Source organism: Muntiacus reevesi, chromosome 9, assembly GCF_963930625.1.
Source record: "Muntiacus reevesi chromosome 9, mMunRee1.1, whole genome shotgun sequence".
In the NCBI taxonomy this organism is placed as follows: Eukaryota; Metazoa; Chordata; class Mammalia; order Artiodactyla; family Cervidae; genus Muntiacus; species Muntiacus reevesi.
Genome location: NC_089257.1, coordinates 69202907 through 69225511, shown reverse-complemented (window position 1 = coordinate 69225511; position 22605 = coordinate 69202907). Strand labels below are relative to the sequence as shown.

Genomic DNA, 22605 nt, shown 5'->3' with positions numbered 1-22605 from the left:
CAAGGGTAAAGGGTATTTTAATACTGAATCTCCTTAGAATTAAGATTCAGAATTTTCTACTTAGGTGTAATGTTAAACCTAAGAGGCCATGAATGGGAGGAGGAAACAAACTGAATGAAAGTAAAACTAAGCCTGTTGAGGGAACTTTGAAGATCTTTTCTCATGTGCAACGTGATGGCTATTTCCTTCATAATCTCTAACACAAGCCAGTATAAAGCCTTGGCTGCTATGAGAAAGTTGCAAATGATGGAGACCACATGTGGATTGAATGATTCTAAAAGATGAGATCATTGCATCTGAAAGTTATTCATGCTATTTCACAGTAAAAAAAAATTATCTGGTTTGTTCAAAATAATTGTTACCATGTCTGTAGAAAGATAATTTTTTAACATGAAGTGAATGTAGAACCCAAATGAGATCTTTTCAGAGTTAAGAAAGGTTGTTTTGAAGCTAACCAAGAGGAAGTGACCGAAGCTGGTATTTTTTAGAGAAATGTTTAAGGGGCATGATTGAGGCAGTGGCCCCTTCAGAGGGTCTGTGGTAGAGAACATCTAGGAACTTGTGTTTCTAGATCACAATGCTGATCTCCTTGAGGAATCAGCGGTTCACTCTCCCATACATGGTATTTCTGTGTCTCCTCCAGGGACAGGACCAGATGGCAGAATCATCAAGAAGGACATTGACTCCTTTGTGCCTACTAAAGCTGCTCCTGTGAGTTCTATTTGGCTTTTTAAATTCTGGCTGCAGTTTTGTCTGCAGAGTGCTTTGTCCAACCTGTTAGACCCTTGCATACAATGAGTGAAATAGCTTAATCAGTGCTGTGTTTTTTTTGTCTGATTTTACTGGCTGACAGTATATAAGTGTGAATGTGTTGTTATTCATATACAAAAGCAAAGATGCGACGGTGATGGTTTAGTTGTTAAGTCATGTCTGACTCTTGCGATCCCATGGACTGTAGCCTGCCAGGCTCCTCTGTCCATGGGATTCTCCAGGCTAGGATACTGGAGTGGGTTGCCATTTCCTTCTCCAGAGGATCTTCCCGACCCAGGAATTTAACCCTGGTCTCCTGCATTGCAGGCAGATTCTTTACCAACTGAGCTATGGGGGAAGTCCCAGAGATGCTATACTACATTGAAATCCTTCCAAGTTGTTTTTGTTTTTTGAGTAGAGATACTAAAGTTTTCCTAACATATTATCTCACTCAGACACTACTTTTAAAAGCATGCTTGACTTGGGTTTGAGTTTTATGTGGTTAATTAGTCCACAGAGGGATTAAATCCACATTGTCAACTCTGATCAGCAAAGGTGCTAAGATAATCAGCTATAAGTAAGGATAATGGTTTAGTTATTTAGATGTTTGGTTTAAAATGAAATATTTGTCACTATTTTTTATTGACACTATTCAGGAAAATACAATACCTTCTTTGTATTTATCTCAATCTTTTCAATTTAAGAATGCTTTGATTGTTTTTCTTGAGGAAAATATTGCAAAAACAAAATTGTGATATAAACTAGTCATAGAAAAATGACACTTAAAATATGACTACCCAATTCCAAGTATGAAAATTAAAAACAACTCTTAAACAAGCACAGTCCAGATCTGAGTCCCTTTTGCTCCCTTGGAATAGAAATAGTTATTTTTCTATAAGCTCTTTAATTTTTACTTTGCCATCTGTAAAAGAATCACTAACAGTAGTTCACAGTTGCTGATGCTAAGACTAAGCCACAGTTCTTAAGAACTTTCTTACCTCTCTCTAGACTCCAGCAGCCGCTGTGCCTCCTCCAAGTCCAGGAGTGACTCCAGTTCCTACAGGCGTCTTCACAGATGTCCCAATCAGCAACATTCGCCGAGTAAGAGTATTACCATAACTCCAGACCTCAAGCTGTTGGGGACATCTTTACTCTGATTGTTCAGTTGCATCCATAGTTTAAAACACTAAGAAGAAGGAAAAAAAAATAAGAGGAGACTTTTTTAAAAATTGTGGATCTTCGATGATTCATTTAGTAGATGTTTGGTTTGGCCAGTTGAATTCTTAGAATACACAAACTGTGTTCTGATTAAATACTATTACAAGGGGCTAAATTGTGCTCCAGTCCTACATCTTTCAGTTCTAATAATAGATAATACATCGGGTAGGCATCACCAGGGAGCAGGGTAAAGGGGCAAACAGAGTGCTGAATAGATAACGTCTCATCTCAACTCAAGATAATTGATTTTTTATTCTCTTTTGATTTCAGGTCATTGCACAGCGGTTAATGCAATCTAAGCAAACCATACCTCATTATTACCTTTCTATTGATGTAAATATGGGAGAAGTTTTGTTGGTACGGAAAGAACTTAATAAGGTAAAAGTTCTGGAAATTCAACCTCTATAAATTCTAAAAATCTTGTTTTCCTTCACTGAATATTTACATTTTTGTTCCTGTATTGTATTTTGTTATAAATGCCAGTTGATGATGGAAAGTGGATGTCATCTTAATTTTAACTTGCAGAAAATATCCTGGAGAATTTTCTTTCTTTTTTTTTTTAATTTTAAGTTTTTTTCCTTTATTTTTTATTAGTTGGAGGCTAATTGGTTTTTGCCATACATTGACATAAATCAGCCATGGATTTACATGTGTTCCCCATCCTGAACCCCCCCTCCCACCTCTCTCCCCATCTCATCCCTCTGGTCATCCCAGTGCACCAGCCCTGAGCACTTGTCTCATGCATCCAGCCTGGGCTGGTGATCTGTTTCACACTTGATAATATACATGTTTCAATGCTATTCTCTCAGATCATCCCACCCTCGCCTTCTCCCATAGAGGCCAAAAGTCTGTTCTATACACCTGTGTCTCTTTTTCTGTCTTGCATATAGGTTTATTGTTACCATCTTTCTAAATTCCTTATATATGCGTTAGTATACTGTATTGGTGTTTCTTTCTGGCTTACTTCACTCTGTATAACAGGCTGCAGTTTCATCCATCGCATTAGAACTGATTCAAATGAATTCTTTTTAATGGCTGAGTAATATTCCATAGTGTATATGTACCACAGCTTCTTTATTCATTCATCTGCTGATGGGCATCTAGGTTGCTTCCATGTCCTGGCTATTATAAACAGTGCTGCAATGAACATTGGGGTGCACGTGTCTCTTTCAGATCTGGTTTCCTCAGTGTGTGTGCCCAGCAGTGGGATTGCTGGGTCATATGGCAGTGCTATTTCCAGTTTTTTAAGGAATCTCCACACTTTTCTCCATGGGCTTTACTAGTTTGCATTCCCACCAACAGTGTAAGAGGGTTCCCTTTTCTCCACACCCTCTCCAGCATTTATTGCTTGTAGACTTTTGGTTAGCAGCCATCCTGACTGGCGTGTAATGGTACCTCATTGTGGTTTTGATTTGCATTTCTCTGATAAAGAGTGATGTTGAGCATCTTTTCATGTGTTTGTTAGCCATCTGTATGTCTTCTTTGGAGAAATGTCTGTTTAGATCTATGGCCCATTTTTTGATTGGGTCATTTATTTTCTGAAATTGAGCTGCAGGAGTTGCTTGTTTATTTTTGAGATTAATCCTTTGTCTGTTGCTTCGTTTGCTATTATTTTCTCCCATTCTGAAGGCTGTCTTTTCACCTTGCTTATAGTTTCCTTTGTTGTGCAAAAGCTTTTACATTTAATTAAGTCCTATTTGTTTATTTCTGATTTTATTTCCAATATTCTGGGAGGTGGGTCATAGAGAATCTTGCTGTGATTTATGTCAGAGAGTGTTTTGCCTATGTTCTCCTCTAGGAGTTTTACACTTAATCTTAGCCAAAAGGCCGCGAAGCTATCCTCTAGGAGTATTATAGTTTCTGGTCTTACATTTAGATCTTTAACCCATTTTGAGTTTATTTTTATGTATGGTGTTAGAGAGTGTTCTAGTTTCATTCTTTTACACATGGTTGATGAGTTTTCCCAGCACCACTTGCTAAAGAGGTTGTCTTTTTTCTATTGTATATTCTTGCCTCCTTTGTTGAAGATAAGGTGTCCATAGGTACGTGAATTTATCTCTGGGCTTGCTATTTTGTTCTATTGATCTATATTTCTGTCTTTCTGGCAGTACCATACTGTCTTGATGACTGTGGCTTTCTAGTAGAGCCTGAAGTGTGGCAGTTTGATTCCTCCAGTTTCATTCTTCTTTCTCAAGATTGCTTTGGCTATTCAAGGTTTTTTGTATTTCCATACAAATTGTGGAATTATTTGCTCTAGTTCTGTGGAAAATACCATTGGTAGCTTGATAGGGATTGCATTGAATTTATAGATTGCTTTGGGTGGTATACTCATTTTCACAGTGTTCATTCTTCCAATCCATGAATGCGATATGTTTCTCCATCTATTTGTGTCCTCTTTGATTTCTTTCATCAGTGTTTTATAGTTTTCTATATATAGTTTCTATATATAGGTCTTTGTTTCTTTAGGTAGATATACTCCTAAGTATTTTATTCTTTTTGTTGCAATGGTGAATGGTATTGTTTCCTTAATTTCTCTTTCTGTTTTCTCATTGTTAGTGTACAGGAATGCAAAGGATTTCTGTGTGTTAATTTTATATCCTGCAATTTTACTATATTCATTGATTAGCTCTAGTAATTTTCTGTAGAGTCTTTAGGGTTTTTTCTGTAGAGGATCATGTCATCTGCAAACTCTGGAGAATTTTCATTTTCTAACCCTTGATTAAAGCTTATCATTAAAGTCGACTTTGCCATGGATCCATTTTAGCCTCACATAGTCACTGGGATTCTATGAGACTACTTGAGTCTCTTCAGGTAAGTAAGAAGCAGTGTGTTTGCTTTGTCTTCATACCTACTTAGTGCTTAGTTATTTTGTAACTTACGGAGGAAATTTAACAGGTGTAATGGTCTACATTAGAAAAGATGAAAAAGAAACAACTTTTGGTTTCTTTTCATCCTTTCTACCCCAGGACATTTGTATATCCACCCCCTCCCACCTCCTCAAGATTATATAGTTTCAGTCTTCGAGAAGAGAATTTAAGAAACTATAATGTTTTCTTTACTTTGCAGATGTTAGAAGGAAAAAGCAAAATTTCCGTCAATGACTTCATTATAAAAGCTTCAGCTTTGGCATGTTTAAAAGTTCCTGAAGCAAATTCTTCTTGGCTGGACACAGTTATAAGACAGTAAGTATAACCCTTTTAGGGAAGGTGTGTTCTGTATCTATACATCTATCTATCTATCTATCTATCTATCTATCTATCCAGCAGCAATTTTTGTGTGTGTGTTGTCTAATGTATAAGTAGGAGTGTAGGGAGTAAGAAGAAACAGAATACAGAGTGGGAGATGACTTCCATGGACAAAACAATTTGAAAACAACATAAAATTATTTCTGAGACCATGCTAAATTTAATCAGTAAAGACTACAGATGCTTAAGAGTTCAGGGAAGGGAGAGAAGTGTAGAGATATATATAATTAAGTTGATAATGACTCTCACAAGGCAGGATTGAAATGGTTTTGTTCACCAATTAGTTCTGCTAAACTTTAGTGGTGACAAAATTGAAAACAAAACCAAAAAGCAGTACTTGTTACTATTACGGTATCATGTGACTGGCATGGTGCTTAGTGTCTTTCGCATGTTGTCCCATTTAATTCTTAGGACCACCTTATGAGGTAGGTGCTTTTACTCCTATTTTTCAGATGAAGAAACTGAGGCTCAGTAAGTTGAATTTCTCCCTGAGTTCTTATGTTAGTAAGCAGCAGAACTGGGATTGGAACCATGATTCTGACTCAGTCTAGCCTTTTTCTACTATGTAGATGGTTTTATATTATTAATTTTTGTTACAATAATAGTATGTACTTTATAATATTAATTCGTGGCTTATGGTGACCTGCTCAGCCTTTATCTGAGGTCCACTCCCAAGAGGCAAACACAGCCTTTAAACTATTATTTCTTTTGGTATTTACCTTCATGTTTCTTTGGGCTTCCCTGGTGGCTCAGTTGGTAAAGAATCTGCCTGCAATGCAAGAGATGCATTGGGAGGTTCGATCCCTGGGTCGGGAAGATCCCCTGGAGAAGGAGATGGCTACCCACTCCAGTATTCTTGCCTGGAGAATTCCATGGACAGAGGAACCTGGTGGGCTAAAGTCCAGGGGTCACAAAGAATCAGAAATGACTGAGTGACTAATTTCACTTTTCATCTTTTTTTTTTTGATGTGTTCACTTACTTTAATAACACTATGTTTATAGTGTTATCACTATGGAATGTGAATTCAGGTTCAAGAGAATTTCATCAGTGCAGCAAAACAAAGTTTGTGGTATACGAAAGTTTGCATACTGTCTGACCAAACCAGCTGGCTCATAAATCACTTCCATTATAGGCAATTCATTTAATTTATGATTCTTTTAGAGAAAATGAACATACTGCACACATTTAAAAAGTGTTTTTCATTTACCTTTGCATTAGCACTTAAAATGCACATTTCTATTTCAAAATAACACTTAAAATTATTCTAATATAACAGCAGCAAAATATAATTTTGCAATTACAAAAGAGCTAAAAGGGATCTACAATTAAGTTATCCTCATGTTTACAACTATGATTCTAAAGTAAGTTATACTTCAAAGTGGCTCTGTTACCAGCTTTTTGAGGTTTGGTTTAAAAACACACACAGACTTTCAGGGAGGTTTATAATGTTGTATTCCATGCACTGTTCTGAAAGGGTTCTTTAAAAGCCAAGTGAAGTGAAGTCGCTCAGTCATGTCCAACTCTTTGCGACCCCATGGACTGTAGCCCACCAGCCTCCTCCATCTGTGGAATTTTCTAGGCAAGAGTACTGAAGCGGGTTGCCATTTCCTTCTCCAGGGGATCTTCCTGACCCAGGGATCGAACCTGGATCCCTTAAAACAGTACTTAGTCCACAAGGCAGTCAGAGAGTTAAACTAAATGGAGTAAATAGGATTCCTACATTACATCAAAAGCATATGATTATTCTGCAGCCACTGGGAGCATTTTCAGGGTTGGCATGTTGTCCTCTTTAGAACTAATTTCATCAGAAGGGTTTGAGAAGGTGGACAGGTAACCCTATCAAGTATATTTAAAAGTGACATGTTTCTTTTATGCTAATCTGACTCCCCTGAGTGACCTAGCTAGTGAACTAGTCACCAGTAACTTGGTCACCAGGCAAATCAAGCCTGCAAGAAAGGAAGCCAGTATTGAAATTACTGTGTTCTTCTCTGACCCAAACAGTTTATTTTCATCATAAACATATAACCTCAATATGAGATGTCTAACTAAAGCAAGCACCACCAAGGTCAGGATGGCATCTCCTCTTCTAAGGTTTAGGTTTTGCCCAGAATTCTTGATACAGGGAATCGCCCATATCAAGAGTCATTGCTCCCACAACAAAGCCTTGGGCTGCCACACGAATGTGGGTCAGGTGAACAGTCGTTTTAGTATTTCTCCTGCTCTTCCATCTGTGTAATCCATAGGCAATGATTGCAGCAAAACGTGTCATTCCAGTGGGGACAAATGGTGCCTCTGTTGGTTTTCAGATAAGTTTAGAGCCCTGATGTTAATCATATGAAGAAAGAGAAGTGTGTCACTTGACATAGTGGTTGAAAAATCTTTAGACAACTATAGGATGTTTCAGGTTCCTCCCGGCTTCTGACCTGGCTCCCGCATCTGCCATCTACCTTCATATTTCTAAATAACACATTTCTGTTGCCTTTTTCTCAGTTTTTCATTTCATTTATTTATCACCTTTCTGTTAAAGAAGGTTAAAATTTAGCTTTTTTGTACCCTCTCTACAAACATACACACAACCATCATCCGACCAGATTGATTATAGTACAGATTTTTAAATTGCTTATCATTTCTTTCTGAAGTTTCTTTCAGAAAAAAAAAGTTTCAGTTTCTATCTGAAACTCCCCAAGAAGACTAAACATGTTTCCCAAGACTGAAAAATAGTTTACTGATCCTGATTTTCGTCTTGGTCACCCTGCTATTAGAGAACATCTGAGGGTCTTACTATTCTTTAGAGACTATATTAGTTTTCTAAGGTTGCCAGTACAAATTACCACAAAATTTGTGGCTTAACAAAAATTTACTCCCTCCTTGTTCTGAAGGTTAGACGTGTGAAATTAAGGTGTCAGCAGGACCTACTCCCTGCACAGGCTCTTGGGTGAACTCTTGCTTGCTCTCTCCAGCTCTGGCGGCTTCGGGCATTCCTTGGCTTGGGGCTGCACATTTCCAGCTTCACATGGCCTTCATGTTTCCTTGTCTTCCCTTCTGTCTCTTACAAGGACAGTTGGCATTGGATTTAGGACCCACCCAGATAACCCAGGGTGAACTCATCTCAAAGGTGTGATTATATCAGTGAAGACCTTTTTACTAAATATGGTCACATTAATGGACTCTGGGATTAAGATATAGACATAGCTTTGAGAGCATGGTTATGAACATTTGAGGACAATTCTTTGTACTGACATATGTCTTCATTTCTTTTGGGTAGACTCCTTGGGGTGGAATTGCTGGATTGTAGGGTAAATTTATGTTTAACCTTTTAAGAATATCTGAAGGAAACACTACTTAGATGAAAGGGTGGTGTTTGCAGCTCAACTTCTGTGAATTATTTATTAACCCTTACCAAATGCCCTTCATTTATTTGTTCATACAGCTATTCAACAAGTATTTATTTGACATACGGTGTTAACTGGATTTTGTTGTCATTCAGTCACTTAGTCATGTCTGACTCTTTGCAGTCCCGTGGACTGCAGTACACCAGGCTTCCCTGTCCTTCACCATCTACCTGAGTTTGCCCAAACTCATCTCCCTTGAGTCAGTGATGCCATCCAACCATCTCATCCTCTGTCACTCCCTTCAACCCTCAGTCTTTCCTAGCATCAGGGTCTTTTCCAATGAGTTGGTTCTTTACATCAAGTATTGGAGTTTCAGCATCAGCCCTTCCAATGAATATTCAGGATCGATTTCCTTTAGGATTGACTGGTTTAGTGGTGAACAAGATAGGAAACAGCATCCCTACTCTATTAGGAATATTTTTAAACATTGTTGTAATAATTTAATTAAGAAAGCAGTGCTGCACTGTGATGCCTTGGCTGGAGCCCAGCTGTGGCAGCTGCCGAGTGTCGCTGTATTATTAGAGTAGGTCCCTATGTGTGCAGCTGGCAAAAGCCTGCTGCCTCGGGCCAGCTGGGGCACACAGGGGCTCGGCACCCATGATCTTCAAAGAGATGGAGGTCCTTTTTTCATGTGAAGTTTTATCTTTTCTAAGTTGAAGGATAGTTGATTTATAATATTATATTAGTTTTAGGATTATGACATAGTGACTCAGTGTTTTTGTGGATTGTACTCCCTTGTAAGTCATTACAAGCTAACGGCTATAATTCCCAGTGCTATATATGTTTGTTGCTTATCTATCCTATACGTAGTAGTTTGTTAGTCACACATGCCCACTTTGTCACTCTGCCCTTTCCTCTGTCCTTTGGTGACCATTAGTTTGTTTTCTCTGTGAGTCTGTTCCTGTTTTGCAAGTACATCCCTTTGTATTAATCTTTTTACATTCCACATATAAGATATACAGTGTTTGTCTTTCTCTGATTTATTTCCTGAAGCATAATATTCCCTAGGTCTAACCATGTGGCTGCAGATGGTAGAATTTCATTCTTTTTTTATGGCTGAGTAATATTCCTATGCGTGTGTATATGTGTATGTGTGAGTGTGTGAGATGTTCATTGTCTGTTGATGGGCACTTGGACTTGGGTTGCTTCCCTGTCTTTAATTGGTATGTTCATTTTTCTGGATATATATACCCAGGAGTGGAATTGCTGGATCATACAATAGTTCTATTTTACTTTTTTAAGGAACCTCCATACTCTCTTCTTATAGTGATTGCACCAGTTTATTGATGCATTCTCACCAACAATTTATAATTTATGCTTTCTCACACTTTTCATCCTTGCCAACATTTGTTAACTTTTTTCTTAATTGCAGAACACTTTAGCAGGGGCCCTTACACAGACAACCCCTAAGGAGATCCTGATACAGTTTAGGAGTTTGGGAACTTGGTTGGGGCGGGGGTGGGGGGGCGGATATAATTCTTTTTTGCTAATCTTTATTGTGAAATTTTGGGCTTCCCTGATAGCTCAGTTGGTAAAGAATCTGCCTGCATTGCAGGAGACCCCAGTTCGATTCCTGGGTCAGGAAGATGTGCTGGAGAAGGGTTAGGCTACCCATGGCAGTATTCTTGGGCTTCCCTTGTGGCTCAGCTGGTAAAGAATCCACCTGCAATGTGGAAGACCTGGGTTCCATCCCTGGGTTGGGAAGATCCCCTGGAGAAGGGAAAGGGTACCCACTCCAGTATTCTGGCCTAGAGAATTCCATGGACTGTATAGTTCATGGGGTCGCAAAGAGTTGGACACGACTAAGTGACTTTTACTTTCAGTGTGAAATTTAGGATCTTCTCCTATTATAGAGAACAAATCAAAGAGGTGTTTTAATACTTGTGCTGATGACCAAATAAAAATCAAGTTGTTTTCATATGCATTGTGGTTGTTATGGATGTCTTAAAATATGTCACGACTCCAAAAGCATAGCCATAATTAGATCTGCTGCAAGATTTTTGAAGCACATATATCACAGTTTTGTTTTCTGAATAGTTCAGTAACTGAATGTCAGTATATTTTGTTTTGGGGGGAGTTTTTTGTGTTCTGAGACAGCACTGCCACCCTACCCTGTGAGCACTCCTGTTTCTCCCCCCACGCAGTTCTTTCCCTTCAGTCTTCCTTCTCTCTGCTCAAGCTCTGCTCGTAGACGAAGCTCCAGCTAGTCCTCTTCATCTCATAAATCTAAGGAGCTCTTTTCAGTTCTCACTGGATGCTGAACGTTTTTTCCCCCAATAATGTTCATGATGTTGGTCAATGCAGATAAGGGGTAGTTAGTGAGTACATGTGAAGCCAACCTACTGACACATTTCTCATTCCTTTTTAAAAAGTGCGGATCTAAAAAAATAAAAGTTCAGGTCTGAGAGAGGGCATAGTAAAATTGAAAAACCAGGCAAGATCTCTCTGGCTAAAGAGTTACACAGACTGAATACCACTATTCTTGCTTAACCTGACACAGACTCTTAACAGTTGATGATTATTGAGTTTTACTTTGCTTTTTTTCTTTTTAAATAGAAATCATGTTGTTGATATCAGTGTTGCAGTCAGTACTCCTGCAGGACTCATCACACCTATTGTATTTAATGCACATATAAAAGGACTGGAAACCATTGCTAATGATGTTGTTTCTTTAGCAACCAAAGCACGAGAGGGTAAACTACAACCACATGAGTTCCAGGTAAGATGTATATTTACTTTGTGAATGCTACTGTGTTATTTTAGTGAACTGTATTATTTTTAAAGTTGGCCTTATGCTTTTATTGCATTTTCCACTTTTTGATTCTGCCTTGTGTTCTCACTGACAGAAGGTCTTGAAAGAAAAATTGAGTAACCTATCAAAAGCTGAAAAAAAGTTTTTCAAGTAGTGTGCAAAAGCCACATGACTGATTTGTGTTCATGCTGCTATAGTGGTGTGTTTTCAGCAAAGTGTACCCCATTCAGTTTTTTATTTCTTTTTTTCCCCCTTCACCTTTATGTGTAATTAGTAAATGGAAGTTGTATATATATTTAAGGTGTACAACTTGTTGTTTTGATATATGTATACTCTGTGATCGTGACAAGGTAATTAACGTATCTATCACCTCATATACTTACCATTTTCCTTTTTTTAATGGTAGTTGAGTCCTTTTAGAAAATATATTATTGAAGTATAGTCGATTTACAATGTGTTAATTTCTATTGTACAGCAGAATGTCTCAGTTATACATGTATATACATTCTTTTTCATATTCTTTTCCATTATGGTTTACCACAGGATATTGAATATAGTTCCCTGTGCTATACAGTAGGACCTCGTTGTATATCCATCCTATATCTAATAGGTTGTATCTGTTAATCCCAAACTCTCACTTGAACCCTTAACCATGAGTCTGTTCTCTATGTCTGTGAGTCTATTTCTGTTTCACAGATAAGTTCATTTGTGTCATGTTTTATATTGCACATATAAATGGTATCATATGGTATTTGTCTTTCTCTTTCTGACTTGCTCAGTATGATAATGTCTAGGTTCATTCATGTTGCTAAGAATCCCTTCTTAAAGTAAAACATCTTAAGGTCTTTTCACAAAACATTGTCATTTTTTCTGATTTATATTGACAAGCAGTTACCATGATGTTTTTAAATCTTTTTTTTCCTTTAGGGTGGCACTTTTACAATCTCAAATTTAGGAATGTTTGGGATTAAGAACTTCTCTGCTATTATTAACCCACCTCAAGCATGTATTTTGGCAATTGGTGCTTCAGAGGATAGACTGGTTCCAGCAGATAATGAAAAAGGGTAAGTGCCAAAATGGAGAGGGAGTTGTAAACTTACTTTCATTACAGTATACCTGACTTTGAATCTTAGGTTTTATAATTATTGGCGTGGCATACTGGAGCTTCACACAGAGTTAGATGTAAGCACATCTAAATTTCTCAGGGCACCAACTCTTCTTATTTTGCTATTTGAGATGGGAAGTCTTACTTACTCTAGGTCAGGGGTCAGCATAATTTTTCTTAAAGAGCCAGTTAGTAAATGTTTCATTTTTTCTGGGTCATACAGTTGCTCTCCAAGTACTTGGCTACTGTGGTATGAAAGCAGGCATCAGCAATACATAAATGTGTTCCAGTAAATCTGCGTTTGGTAGGATTTGGCCTGTGGGCTGTTGTTTCCTGAGCTGTATCCTTCAGATGGTTGGTTGGTCTGTTTCTTCAAACGATTGATTTGAGCTAGAGGTGTACAACCCATGAAGAGTAGGTAAAAAATAATGTTACCTGGTTAGGATTGTAAGTTAGGAGTTGGCATTTGGGCTGGTTACTAGCTAACATCTAGTGATTGCTTTTAGAGTACCTAATAATGTTTTTTTATCTTTTTCTAGATTTGATGTGGCCAGCATGATGTCTGTTACACTCAGTTGTGATCATCGAGTTGTCGATGGAGCAGTTGGAGCCCAGTGGCTTGCTGAGTTTAGAAAGTACCTTGAAAAACCTATCACCATGTTGTTATAATTAATCCAAGAATTTCTAGACTCTCCTAGGTCACACTGTTTCATTCTTACCAAGGTATTAATATGTTATTAAATGGTGGTTCTCTTTTTATTTTAAGGTTAACCAGTTATTTTTGAGTCTGTCCAGATATTTGTAATGGGCATTACTGAATTTTTAAAAATGCCAATTACATCCCAATATTGTGCACATTTAATAAACACCAGATTTTAAGCTGCGTACTCCAGGTCAAGGGGCCTATGGCATAGCCCTCTGGTGGTAAGTCCTTCCACTGGAAATGCAGAGGTAGAATTGTGGTTCCCTATTGAGACAGGCACATAAAAATAACCTTGATGAGACACTGAGGTTTTGAAATTTAATTACCTCAAATGTTTTGATGAGATTTGAGCAAAGAGAAATCAGAAAAACTAGTTCTTTTGGAGAAAGAATTTGAACTGAAACTTGATTTTGGAATTTAAGCCTAATTTGAAATTTTGTGTTACATAAATCTTGGTTTATCATGGATGGGAAGCATGGAGAACTTGAAGGAAAATACGAGAAAACATTAAAAGTCTACATTTTCATAGGACTGTTCAACCAGCTGTTCTTTATTTTTCTATGAATTCAGAAATGGTTGTTTTCTCCTCTTGAGATGAAGATATAAATATGAACCAGCTCCTTGGTATAAGTGAGAATTTGTGTGGGTGTCTATTTAAATAATTTAAATGTGTCATTGTGAGAGCAGAATTCTATAATTGCCTCAAATAAAAGAATATGCTTATAGAATTTAACAGAGTGAACTTGTGAAAGTAGAATTTTTCCTGTAAAATTAAATAGTGGTTACCTGCAAATGAACTTAATTAGTAGGATTTATTACTTAAATACTTGAAAAACTTGTATCAAGTAACTGTGGAATGGAATAAGTGTATATATGTAAATATGGTTCCTAGTAAGATATGTGCCAAAGTCCATTTATCACCAAGTTGCGTCTAAAAAGAAAAAGGGGAGAGATATACCAGTGGATAGTTTGGAGTGATAAAAGATGATGACCGGAACAAACTGGTCATTTCTGGTCAAGTGGAAAATGTTAAATGTGTACAAAAAGAAGTGTTCTATGTTTTTCCACCCCAATGTTGTCTCATGTAAAATAAGAAAACCCTGAAATCCTGTCAGAGAGAAAAAGATTATTTAGGTTGTTTGCTACCTTATCAGCCTAAATATTTATTTTCCATTTTGTTATAATTTGCCTTTCTGTGGGGGGAGTGGGTGGGGGGTGGTGATATTCAGGATAATAAAAATGAATTAGAAACATTATCACAATTCTAGACTTTCTATGGAATTGATGTGATTTAATAAATAAATTTGGAATTGTTTATAACTATTAACAAATCTGATCCTCCTTGTAAAATGTAATATGCAGAACTATTCCCTGAAATTTAGGTCTTTCAATGTTGAATCTGTTTCTAAGTGTTCATTATTACATGGTGCACAAGTGACACTCCATATATTCCAGAAATATTTTCCTTGCTGTATTATGATGAAAATAAAACATGAATCTGACTTTTCAGTAGTGATTTTAGCTTGAAGACTATGGAGAAGGAACCAACTTATAACAAGGGACCATCAGCAGTATGAGCCACATTTGGGTCACATACATGAAACTTCAAAGAGAATTCATTATTTGGTGGTGTTTATGGCTCTGTTGTTCCCTTGAGAGAAAAATTTAAAAGTTGCATTCTAATAGAAATTGTTCTGAGTTAAAAATTAACCTGAGCTATCATCTAAATTTGGATTCAGTTTGTTTCCCTTACCAGCTGGAATGAACAAGTGTTAGAAATAGTGTTTTGGTTCAGATTAGATTGTTTGAAAATTAAACTATATGTTTTCAATGTGTCTTGTCTAATATTTTTGATGGTAATTATTTTTCACATTAGATTTTTTAAGACCAAGAACAGCTATGTATATGGTAAGCTCTTAATACAGATACATTTTGAGTTTATAGAATTGGTAAAATAAGTTCTGAGTTTGGGAGCATATAATCTAACCTTCAGGCTCAAGGAGCCCTCTTGTTATGAGGTGGCACATAGCAAGAAGGAAGAGTGGTCTGGCTCTGCTAGCTATAAACTCCATTTCTGAGGTTTGTGAGTGAAGTAGTATCCCAAGGCCTGGACTACATAAGTTGCCCAGTGCGAGCGGTCCTAGGAATGCACTATAAGAAGTTCTCATCACTCAGTAATACATAAAAGGACATGAGGAAATAATCACTACTAATTCCTAATCTCTAAAACCAAGTTAGTAGAAGAATCTGGTATCTGAATCAAGGATAATTCACGTCCATCTCAAAGTTTTCAGTTTTGAAGAAGAAATATCCTGATAAGATTCAGATTAAACTGCTCAACTGTTCATTATTAGTTAATGCTCTTCCTGACCAAAGTTTTGCTTTTTGTAGGGAGGGGGAGGTGGAGATGTTATAAGTGAAAGTATTTTGGAAAATAACTAGGATGTAAGTTTACCATTTTAACGTTAAGCATGCTAGATCTTATACTTATTAATAAGTACACAATTACATAACTCCTGACATAGTAACACCTAAGTGTGAGATTGCAAGAGTAGAGATTCAGCTATTTCTGTGTAAGTAGGTATGGGAATTTATAGAAATTAAGTTTGACAGTGATTTTGTAGAAGAAAAGATAAGGTCAAAGCATTCCCAAGTCTTTGAGGGATGAGTATAGGATATCACAGTTCTAGAAAACTTTCCAACAATAAATTATCCTATTGCTAGAAAAATTAAAGTCCACACCAAGTTTAAGAAAATTACTCATTTGTAATTATCACAGGTCAGTTACTGCTATCACACACTTTAGTTTCTAAAGTTAAAAAGTTTTAAAATTAATGAGAACTTTATTTAAAGACTTTATGTTGACTTAGAAACTAATAATTACAAGGAGAGTGTTTTGTGTTTAGAAAAGACAAGGGATGTTTAAAGTTTGGTGTGAATGTTGCTTACTCTGGATATAAATTGGAAAATTGATACTTTCGTACTTTTGTATTGAACAAAGAACTGACAGATGAATGGGAGTTAAAAAGTACATCACTTCTGTATTTTAAAAGTTATTTTCTTAAGAGAAAGGCACTTGTCCCAAAGTGAGCCCCTTTGCTTTAAATTAGAGTTGGATGTATTTTATGTCTTACATGAAATAATACCCAATGACTGTCACTGCATCGTTTTATCTAATCCACAAATCCATACCTGATGTTAAAGGGAGGTAGGCCTGGGTGGCTTGAACTCCTGCCAGAGCCTGCTTTATAGAAGTATAGAGGTTCACATAAGCAAAGGTTTACACATTATTATACTGGCCCTACATCTTTATCACCAGAAGAAACTTTCACTGCTAAGGTACATCTTGGTAGTAAAAAACTTCTTGCACAGTCTGGTATTTATTCCTGATGCAAAAATTTACTAGAGACAAAAATGTTTTTCAACTAGTAAACAAAGAATTCTTACATATTATAATGTCTGGAGACAAACAGACTTTTCCCAAATGGTATTTAAGTTACTTGAGGCCGTTACAAATATCTTCAAGTATGTCATGGTAGCACTGTTTTTGGTAGTTTGTGCTTGATGCCAAGTTTACTTGAGGAGAAAGAATTTTAAAAAGCAGCTGATGAGAAAATCTCATTCCATCAAAAGAAATTCCTAGAAAATGAAACTTAAAAAGTTAAGATAAACCTCTTCACAGATAATGGAGGCCCTCTAATTCACATGACTTTCACAGAAAACTCCAAATACACGATGCTTTTAACTTACACCAATGGCATTGTGACAATTAAAGTGGCTTTCTCTTTGATAAATTTTGCTGTAGTCATTTCAGTATCCACAGATTCTGGAAGGTTTAGATGTAATCTGTACTTTTCAGAGACCTCGATCAATATATCATCCTAAAAAGAATAGACCAAGAGAGATTTTAAAAGATGCAAATAGAAAAGTACTTCCTGGTTAGAATTTGTTACAGGTTTATTGTTCCCAGTTATTCACTCCTTTCCCATAAGAAGAGGGTCCACTTGTGAGCAGTAAAGGTATTGTAAATGCCTGAGATTGAGGTGTTTATTGTTCAGTACATTAAAATTGAATTAATAACAGTACCAGAAGATGGATGCTGCCATTCTAAATTATGTGGCATTGACTTCAGGGTTGACCAGCAAACAGCAAGAAAACTTGCTGGAGACTGGAAAGATGGTGATCTGTGTTTTATGGTGACAAAGCCCTTATCACAATAATTTGGAAGACAATCTACCTCATTAACTTGTGTTTTTAGGTACAGAAACGGGAAAATAGAATGTTATTTGCATGAGTTGGTTCTGTTGGTTACATTTAACAAGGTACCAGAAAAAGATGAAGTTAGAAAAGAAGTTCTCAATTTGCAAGGGAATATAAAGAATTGAAAGGGAATATACAGAGCCCATAAATCTTAAGACTTGAATGAAAAATGGAACCAATTTTTGTTCTCAACCAGTAATAAGACTGAGAAATAACCTTTCCGTCTCAACATTCTATGGGCAGCAAACAGGCTGAGTAAGCTCCTCAGCATCTAATGACAGCATAGTCTTCAATGCTCTTTTCAGGCATGGCTAAGGTAGATTATGAAAGAGGAAAAAACCTCCCAAAGAATGGAGTTAAACGTCATGGAAAATAATGGAACTAGGAGGCTAGGTAATCAAGGAATCTTGTAAAGGGACCTCAGCAAGAACATCATCTACCTCCAGGAAAGGGACCCTTGCACTATTGGCCTACCAGGATTTTAGAATTGCTGAGTACCAATAACTACTGTGTGCCTTACAGTTTTTCAGTTTCTGAATTGAGACTGTTGATTGTGGTTATTCTCTCTCCATTCTACATTGTATGATGCATGGGGTTACAGAAATAGATAACTTGTCATTGCAGTTCATGCAAATTTTGTCTAATGCAGATTATGATGGCAAAATCCTGCACTTTGGAGTCTGATACTGGGATTGGAGGTATGTTTCTTGGGAAAAGAAGCAAATACTTGTGACCAAGAGGGTGGACTGTGGTAGACTGTAGATTGTTGCTTTTCTTTTATAAGAGGATTATGCATCCTTGTCATGTAACTTAAGTGACTGCTTGTGAGAATGTTCTTCCCAGCCATACTGATGTAGGACTTGGCCTTCTGACTTCCTTTGATCAATACAATGTTAGCATAAGTAATACATTCCATATCCGAGAGGAAGTTTTAGGATCTATTGCATGGTTTTGCCATTTCTATTTTCCCTCCTCCATGAGAATGACTTGTCTAAAGTGAAAATTGTTCCTTCATCTTGTATCTTAAAATGTGCGACACTCACAGAGTGAAGCAGGATGAGCTGATATGTAACCTGAGCAAGTTATTGTAAGCCACTGAGATTGTGGAGTTTTTTTTACGGCAGCATAACATAGTGATTATTGACTGATACAAATTTACAGTATTACTTATTCAGCTTACCTCAGAAACACTAAGGTCACAGAGAGATACTGAATTAATACCAGGTAATTCAACTTTTAATTCAATTTTCAGAGGTTTCTCATTCTGATCTGCCACAATATTTAATTCATAGGCTGGTCTCTTCATCTCCACTTCAATCTCTGTACTAGAAATCTCTTCTATCAGACATGCTGTTTTACTTGAAACTTGGTCTTTTGGCAGTAAAAGTTGAGGAAACTGATCTGAATTGCTCACAGTACTGCTTCTTATCTTTTCAAGGGTTAGTTCTTTATTTTAAAAAAGGAAGATGAAATCACAAAATTAATCAACATGAAATACTATCAGGCAATGAGCTGTAACAGTGATAGTGTTACCCAAGATAGCAGACAAAGCTACAGCTAAATTAATTTGGGAATCTTAAAAGATCCTTAAACCAGAGAATTTGGTTTAAAAGTTTGCAGGATTTATCTTTAAGGACATGCTAATTTTTTTTTTTAATTTTATTGAAGTATAGTTGATGTATAGGGTTGTGTTTAATATCTGTGGAATAACAAAAAGACCCAGTTATATATTTTTCATATTCTTTTCCATTATTTTTCTTTTCCATTATGGTTTATAATAGGATATTGAATATAGTTTCCTGTGCCATACAGTAGGACCTTGTTGTTTATCCATTCTATATATAATAGTTTGCATCTGCTAATCCCAAACTCCCAGCCCATTTCTCTCTTTCCCCCCTTCCCCTTGGCAAACACAAGTCTTTTCTTTATGAGTCTCTTTCTTAGATGGGTTCATTTGTGTCATTTTTTAGATTCCACACATAAGCGATATCATGCGGTATTTGTCTTCCTCCTTCTGATTTACTTCGCTTAGTATGATAATCTCTAGGCCCATCTATGTTGTTGTTTAGTCACGAAATTGTATCTGACTCTTTGGTGACCCTATGGACTGTAGCCTGCCAGGCTTCTCTGTCCATGGGATTTCCCAGGCAGGAATACTGGAGTGGGTTGCCATTTTCTTCTCCAGGGGATCCTCCTGACCCTGGGATCGGACCCACACCTCCTGAATTGGCAGGTGAGTCCTTTACCACTGAGTCATCAGGGAAGCCTCCGTCTATGCCGCTGCTGCTGCTGCTAAGTCACTTCAGTCATGTCCAACTCTGTGTGACCCCACAGATGGCAGCCCAGGAGCCCACAGACAGGCTCCCCCATCCCTGGAATTCTCCAGGCAAGAACACTGGAGTGGGTTGCCTTCTCCAATGCATAAAAGTGAAAAGTGAAAGTGAAGTCGTTCAGTTGAGTCCGACTCCTTGGCGACCCCATGGACTGTAGCCTACCAGGCTCCTCCGTCCATGGGATTTTCTAGGCAAGAGTAATGGAGTTGGGTGCCATTGCCTTCTCCGCCGTCTATGTTGGGACATGCTAATATTTCTAATATCTTATCTTTATATTTTTCTATCTTAAATTTCTCATCTTTTACAATTGAGACTTCTAGTTTGCAAAATGTACACCAGAAGCAAAAGACATTTAAATCAGATCACTTTCCATTACATTTCATTAACTTACCCTTTTTCATTTTCTCTCTTAAATCTGTGGGATTGTTTTGGATTCCCATCAGATTTTGTTTCATTCTTTGAATGCTTCCTTTTATTCTAAATTTGGTAATATAGTAACAGTTTGAGAGAGTAAATTGGAGTTGTTCCTCAATGCATTTCATGGCCATCCTTATCAGTTGATCTTTTTTCAGTTGGTCTTTTTCTGCTGCCTGGAGAACATCAGGATGGTAGGCAACATCGATGACTGCGTAAACACCTGTGTGTGTAATTCAGAGGGTGTGAAATGAAGACAATTTGTTTTACTAGTGATATCGTCAGGTAATATTTTAATCATATCCTGATAAAGATGGAAAATATAAATTCTATTTCTGTATTTTCAGAGATAATCACAATGGTGCTATATATATAAAATTCCAATTAGAGCATTTCTTGGTATTTCATATGAATTAAAATAGCTCATATTATTGGGAAATTAAATAGTAATCAGTTTTCACAAAGTACCCTTATTTAGTTCAGTTCAGTCGCTCAGTCGTGTCCGACTCTTTGCAACCCCATAGACCCTTATTATTCATTGACTATACCATGACCAAATATGTAATGCCTTTTATCAAGTAAAATCTGGCCCATGCTTATTCCCACATCCCAATTTTTTAAATGTGCTTTCTCTCCCATAATTCTATGTACCTGATGTCTCAGATATATCTTCTGGTCTCCCAATACTTAGAGGTACTGGATGAGTGGCTGATTCTGGAGCTGGGATCCTTTTCCACTGACATAGGTTGATAAAAAGTAATTTTTCTTTCGGTTTCTAGGAAGCAAAAAATTTGTCTCAAAATCCAGTTTTTAAATTAAAAAAAAATATCCTAAAGGTAACTCATCACAGTTACCTCCCCAACCAAATAGGTTCTCTTTATTTGAAAAATCTCCAACTATATTATTCTCTATTAAATAATGACATTACTTTTGATTTTTATTCTAGCAGAAAAATGACTGATTTTGGGATCTCCAAAATGTGTCAAATATGAAATTCCCATTCTTATTCCATCAACACAATCTCACATTACGTTCAATTTTCCATTATTCAGAGTGGCAGTTTTCCTCAATGTTCTTATATTAAAGTAGTAATAGCTAGGGTAAACCATTGTCTGGTTATTCCAGGACCATTTCAATCAGGACTTCCCTTTCTCTGGGTACCAACTCCACATACCAGGATCCTGGTTTGTACACAGAGCTGTGGTTCTGGGGCAGCACAGAGCTCTTTCCCCTCTTTCAGCTGCTGTTGAATGAACTTCTGATAGCTCTCAGGGTTACTTTCAGCCAGATCATCTAACAGGTTCCAGAACTGAGTAACCTGGGTGAGCAGACCCTTTGAGGATGACTCCATGGTTGAGATGAATAGGGCTCTTAAGCCTGTGGAAAGACATGACTTAAGGAAGAAAAAAATCTCCCCCCCAAATCTATTCTTTGGGGGTGGGGGTGGGGGGGAGAAGGAACAGTTCAAGGGCTGTTTTGTTGAAGTTGACAGCTATTCTTAACACCAGTGCCTAAAAGATTATTGATCAGCACCGTTTTATCTTTTCCTTACTCTATTTAGTACCCTTTCTTACATTCTCAAGATGTTCTCTCAGATAGTAAGTCCTTACCTCTGCATAGACCCTCACAAGCCTTGAGGGGTCATTTAAAGTCTGGATTTCTTGGGAGTTTCTTGTTTCAACACCCGGGTATATGCTAACCGGGGCCTGAATTTGCTAGAAGTGTGCTGTGGGTTGAGGGCCACATGAGACTTCCCCAATCCGCAGCATAGTTTAGGAGTTAAAAGCATGGACTCTGCAGCCAGAATGCCTAGATTCTACTCTTAGCTCTATCATTTACTAGCTGTGTGATCTTGAGAAATTAATTTACACATGTGCCTCAGTTTATTCTCCTCGAAATGGAGACGATAATGCCTATCTCATAGGGTTATCATGAGGATTAAGTAAGCTAACACGGAGAGGCTGGAACATCTGCCAAGAATAATAATATTCTCTCTACCACTTGAGATAACCTCCCTCCAAGCCCCCTCCGTCAATGGAGACGTATCTCACAGCATCCACAGAATGAGGATTCTCCAAATACTACATTAAGGTTAGACTAAATGGGAAATTTAACTTTTCCAGAGGTCGGCGAACCTACCTCTTCCTTTGGCTTCTTGACAAAACGCGACGCCTGTTACCAGGGTAACCACACTGGGACAACATCTAATTGAGTCCGGAAAGCTCCAGGCAGAAAGGTCTTATCTTTCTACATCTAGTTCCCGAGTCTTCTCCTTCTGGTGCTGGGTTTGCTTTTCGGCTAAGCCCGACCCACTTCTTTTCCAGGTAGGACCTTGCCTCCCGTTCCACCTCTGAGGACTTCTAGAGTGTCCTGGAAACCCTTCTGTGGGAACCTTTGGGACTTCTGTTGGTAGGAAGAATTTCCCATGAGCA

The 22605-nt window shown here is 37.4% G+C and overlaps 2 protein-coding genes and 1 pseudogene across 2 annotated transcripts in view; 1 reads left to right on the top strand and 2 right to left on the bottom strand.

Annotated features, from left to right (window-relative positions):
* DLAT (dihydrolipoamide S-acetyltransferase) overlaps window positions 1-15001 on the top strand; it is a 32578-nt gene extending 17577 nt beyond the window's left edge. The window contains exons 8-14 of the mRNA XM_065944736.1: window positions 644-711; window positions 1759-1851; window positions 2239-2346; window positions 5035-5150; window positions 11163-11325; window positions 12286-12422; window positions 13003-15001. Of these exons, the coding sequence (XP_065800808.1) occupies window positions 644-711; window positions 1759-1851; window positions 2239-2346; window positions 5035-5150; window positions 11163-11325; window positions 12286-12422; window positions 13003-13132 (815 nt within the window). The 3' untranslated portion in view covers window positions 13133-15001. The remainder of the gene's footprint in view (window positions 1-643; window positions 712-1758; window positions 1852-2238; window positions 2347-5034; window positions 5151-11162; window positions 11326-12285; window positions 12423-13002) is intronic.
* LOC136176001 (HIG1 domain family member 1A, mitochondrial pseudogene) lies at window positions 7301-7578 on the bottom strand (annotated as a pseudogene).
* A 937-nt stretch (window positions 15002-15938) lies between the features above and the next one.
* Window positions 15939-22567, bottom strand: PIH1D2 (PIH1 domain containing 2). Its single transcript, XM_065944737.1, has 6 exons — window positions 22313-22567; window positions 21348-21550; window positions 20825-20948; window positions 20151-20396; window positions 18607-18872; window positions 15939-17047 (listed from the first exon to the last, which is right to left on the bottom strand). The coding sequence occupies exons 2-6, from the start codon at window positions 21522-21524 to the stop codon at window positions 16913-16915; spliced, it is 948 nt and encodes a 315-aa protein (XP_065800809.1). The 5' UTR covers window positions 21525-21550; window positions 22313-22567; the 3' UTR covers window positions 15939-16912.
* Between the last annotated feature and the right edge of the window lie 38 nt (window positions 22568-22605).